Source organism: Leuresthes tenuis, unplaced genomic scaffold (assembly GCF_036924035.1).
Source record: "Leuresthes tenuis unplaced genomic scaffold, fLeuTen1.0.hap1 SCAF_17, whole genome shotgun sequence".
NCBI classification, from domain to species: Eukaryota; Metazoa; Chordata; class Actinopteri; order Atheriniformes; family Atherinopsidae; genus Leuresthes; species Leuresthes tenuis.
The window spans coordinates 10,715,827-10,720,196 of record NW_027325371.1 but is presented as its reverse complement, the minus strand read 5'-3'; the positions used below and the strand labels follow the sequence as shown (position 1 = coordinate 10,720,196).

Sequence of the window (4,370 nt, the reverse complement as noted above, 5' to 3'; positions counted from 1 at the left end):
TCAAATGGTGTACAATTACCACTGAAGCTTGATTAATGCCAAGAAAAACAAATTAGAAAATGAAGGGCTTTTGTGGCCAAATTGTGAGAAACGACAGGGTTAGTTGGTTTTAGCCATGGCATTATGTCCTGTATGTTTGTGACTACAATGTATTTTAAATAACGGCAAGTAAATGTTTTACATAAAACTATCTTTACCATCCACATGGAAGCATTGTTTCCTATCTATTTTAACAGAGATGGAAAACTCATCAGGGAAATTATCTCTATGATTGTGTAAATACATGTAATATCAGAGTTAACAGTGAATCATTTAGACATTTGGGGTTTTTGTTTTGTTTGTTTGTTTGTTTGTTTTTTTAACTTGAGGCTTATTAAAATCTTTTCTTTTTTTTTTCTCTTACATGCACTTATGGCAGGTGAGGGTCATAATATTTTGGTTTGATTTGGCTGCTGGTTTTCATTACAAAAACAGCCAAGACTGCTGTGGTAGTGTTGGGAATTTAATAAAAAAAAAAATATTAAAGTGAGAACAGCTGTGGCTTCGTAGTTTCCCTGATGACATTTCTGAAAAAATGACTGTTTAATTGACTTTATGTGCTTTTGTACAGTAGGCCTGAATAACTGCATTCACACATTACCGTACTGCAGAGTGATTTCAGGTGTTGATGTGAAGACAGAAAAAGTGTCATTAATGGAGTTGTACTAGGTGCAGACCCGCTTGGTGCCATCGAAGAGGCGTCGCAGGGTGTAAATTTGAACAACGCCAACAGTGAGAATAACAAAAAGGTTTAGGCAGGACCAGAAGGACACCCGCCACAGATTGTCCTCCAGGAGGTAGCGGTCCCTTGCCTCAAAGGTCCGCAGCGCTGTCTGGACCTGACGGCTCCTTTCCAGGTGCTGATACACTGAGTCCATCCTCGCCTGGAGGAGGAAGAGCAGCAGACAGACGGTGATGAAAGACATGGCTGGCGTAAAGAAGACATGACGTTAGATAAGTGTTGGTGTGAAGGGAACAGTATTTTCCATCTCACCCTGATGTCATCCAGTTGGTACTCCACCATGCTCTCTGTCACGGTAACATCCGCCCACTCATCTCTGCCTCCACCTGTGTTGCTCTGACTATTAATGGCAACCACAAAAAACACCATCTTCTCCGACAGCTTACTGAAGCTGTTGTCAAAACACAACCGGTAGTCTCCATCCTCTGTGTGATCCACCCTGTAGGAAGAGACAATACAACTGCTGAAACTAACTCAAACAAAATAGCAAAGAATGATTTCCAGGTGATCTTATAGGGAGTAGGAATTGTTCCGTTCTCCGTCATTTAATCTCTTTTAACACATTTGTCATGATCTAAATATGGTACGCATATACAAATTAAGCCTATCCTCGTCTAAAATTAAGTCTATTTATTCATAGGTATAAACAAACTATAAATGTGTCAGTGGAGTGGGGGTGGGACGCACATGTGGATGCCATCAGACTTCCTGAAGTCAGAGATCAATCTGTATCCGCTGGGTGAAATGAGGGCAAAGCCAACATCCAGACCTGACCCTGCTATCACCTGTAAAAGAAACCGTGACTGAGGTCAGATCATTTCATACACATTTCCTCACATATTCAACGTTATCATCACTTTTTCATTCCAGAGCACCTGCCTAAAATTCAAATTAAACCTGATAGCAACCCAAGCAACAGCCAAGCTCACATAATATCACTGAGATATCACCGGCTGAAGATGACCACAAGTTCAGAGTTCAGAACCCCTGAAAGGAAAGTTTAAAATTTCATCACTTTAGGCTTCAGTACGAGAGGTTTGATAAATGGCCCCACGGTCAGGTGCTGTGGTCATTTTTCAGTTGCACTGTTCCACCTAAAGAAGAAGCTGCCTTCAAAGCATCCAGTCTTAGCTTTGCAGGTGAGGTTGTCCCAATGATTTTGTTAGACTTCTCTGATGCCATGCGCACAAACCAAAAACCACGTCAAAGGAGGCAGGAAGAACTTTACACCAACACAGAGGGTGCATTGACGGTGTGATGGCAGGAGGTGAAATAATGCAAATGTCACGACCATAAAGTGTCTGCAGTAAAATACATAACGAGGACGCGTGTGCTTTGACTTTAAAGCAATAGTACATATCATGTTAAAAACTACAAACACAAGGCTTTTTTATTTTGTTTTAAACCTTCCTTTTTAATACAATATGGTTGCTATATATTTGGGTGTACTTTTTTTCATCTTATTCACACAACTTTACCTTATACAGGTGCAAATTAGGTACCTCTTTTTTCTTTCTTTTCTTTTCCCGTCATACCTCTTTGCTCAGTCTTAATAGTATTAAACAGGTTTCTTCAGACGGCATCAGCAGTTTTCTTATCTCACTACCAGAAAGACCAGAGTTCAACCTGCTCACTTGTTCAACCGAACATTATTCACAAACTTACAACAAACTACTCCGATCATCATACCAAAGAAGGTACAAGTACACATGAGAGAGAGAGATGAACACGTTTGTATTTACCTGGAATTCAACTTCCATGCTGTCGTTCTTTGTGGTTGTTTGGTAGAAGCACTCCGTGCTGCCAGCAGGTAATAGAAACGTAAACTCTTGATTTGGCTCCGAACCAGAAGTCAAACCTACGGTCAGAGTTAGACATACCATGAAACAGAGCCGTGCGGACGCAGCCACTGTGTTGTAGTGGCAGGGCATAGTCTATTAAGTTTGTCCCACTTCCACAAACTCTGAGCGACTTTCGTCTTTGTGATGCATGCACAATACGCCAAGCTGTCTGAATGTGTGGAATTGCTTCCTGTCATACTCCAACGGTTGAAGAGGGAGCCTGACAGAAGTAGTTTCCTCAGTCAGAGCTGCGCGAATGGAGCCGCAAACTTTGGATCAATAGCGCTCTGCGGTCTGGACTTCACACTCACAGCAACTAATGAGATCTGTCAAACAGCAACCAGGCTTTACATCACGAGTTGAGGACCTGCACTGTAATTGGGATGATGATAAAACGACAGATATTTTACCCTTTAATTTTTCTTTTCTGTAAATAGAGGTATACTTGCACTGTTCTTTTTTGTGTTGGTATTTATCCAAAAAGAAGCTGTACTAACCCGTATTTAACCTTTAGGTGGCGCACAGCCACAGCTGTGATGGATGGAAGAACTTAACAATGGTTTATGAACCGAGGGCCCCATACATGTCGGTAAATACAGAAATAATACATCATTTATGAGGGCAAAATGCAGTTAATTTAAAAGGTCATCAAGTCAGAATGAGTGTAAATGATTAAACTGGGTGTGCTTCATTATTCATTATACAGCCACCAATTGTTACTGCATGGCTCAGTGGTAGGCTGTTTGCACATTCTTTACCAGCATGGGGAGGGAATTGATTTATTTTATGTTTATTAGGCTAGACACTATATCTGATTTTAACTACATGATCAACTTGTCCAAAAGCATTCACTATAACAATATTGTTGCTGAATCACACTCACAATAAGAGGGAAGGTGTTTTAAAAACGATCTCCATTCAATAAGAATTTGGTTTATGATGAGATCAAATCACAATATCACCATATAGGTGTTATCAACAGAAAATCAATATTTCAATCTTTTATGCTCATGATTATCATCAGTACCAGTATACTGCAGCACCCCCAATGTTTGCTGAAAACAGGACAGTACCACAAAGGGGAAATCACTGAAACATGAAACCACCTGGTGGGGCACGACCACAGGAGGTTTAACAGGCACTTTGGTAAAAAGAACTTCATATTATCAGGGCATTGGGTACTGCTCTAAGTTAAATATGTCAGACTGAAATGTCCTTTCCTATATTAGTGAATTACAACTAGTGGTGTGACATTAATAATGCTTGACATAACTGGAAATTGATTAAAACTTTATTAAAACTAATAATGCAAACTTTGAGTGACATTTCTTAATGTTGAGTTACAGGAATTTAGGACATATCTTAGGTCTCTGGACTATGACAGATTATACCACACTCGAGTTATTTAACTATCTTTGGGTCATATTAGAGGTACACAGTAGACATATACAGATTAGATAATTAAGCAATTAGTAGAACATATATATATATATATATATAAACATGCCTGAGAAGATGCTTTATTGCCAAAAATATCATAATTTTTATTCAGGCGATAATGCACCATTTTATTTTGGTGACACTTCTAACTTTGAGCAGAACAGCCTTTCTCAGTGCACCTGCTCAGGTTCTTTTTTATATCGCATCATCATTGTCAAGTTTTTATGATTTAGTTCATCTGATGATGTTGTTGACAATACAATGCATTCTAACATTCCCTGGGAATAGATGTGATTTACAAATTAAAT

General features: G+C 39.3%; 1 protein-coding gene across 1 annotated transcript; it reads right to left on the bottom strand.

The window, feature by feature from the left end:
* Nucleotides 1-418: 418 nt before the first annotated feature.
* LOC140273075 (transmembrane emp24 domain-containing protein 1-like) lies at nucleotides 419-2,903 on the bottom strand. Its single transcript, XM_072368602.1, has 4 exons — nucleotides 2,524-2,903; nucleotides 1,469-1,566; nucleotides 1,034-1,220; nucleotides 419-923 (listed from the first exon to the last, which is right to left on the bottom strand). The coding sequence occupies exons 1-4, from the start codon at nucleotides 2,710-2,712 to the stop codon at nucleotides 705-707; spliced, it is 693 nt and encodes a 230-aa protein (XP_072224703.1). The 5' UTR covers nucleotides 2,713-2,903; the 3' UTR covers nucleotides 419-704.
* Between the last annotated feature and the right edge of the window lie 1,467 nt (nucleotides 2,904-4,370).

Coding starts and splice junctions, on each gene's coding strand:
- LOC140273075 (XM_072368602.1), bottom strand. CDS start 2,712: ATGCCCTGCCACTACAACACAGTGGCTGCGTCCGCACGGCTCTGTTTC. Junction 1,221..1,468: donor AAGTCTGATGGCATCCACAT/GTGCGTCCCACC, acceptor CTCTTCCTACAG/GGTGGATCACACAGAGGATG. Junction 924..1,033: donor ACCAACTGGATGACATCAGG/GTGAGATGGAAA, acceptor TTCCTCCTCCAG/GCGAGGATGGACTCAGTGTA.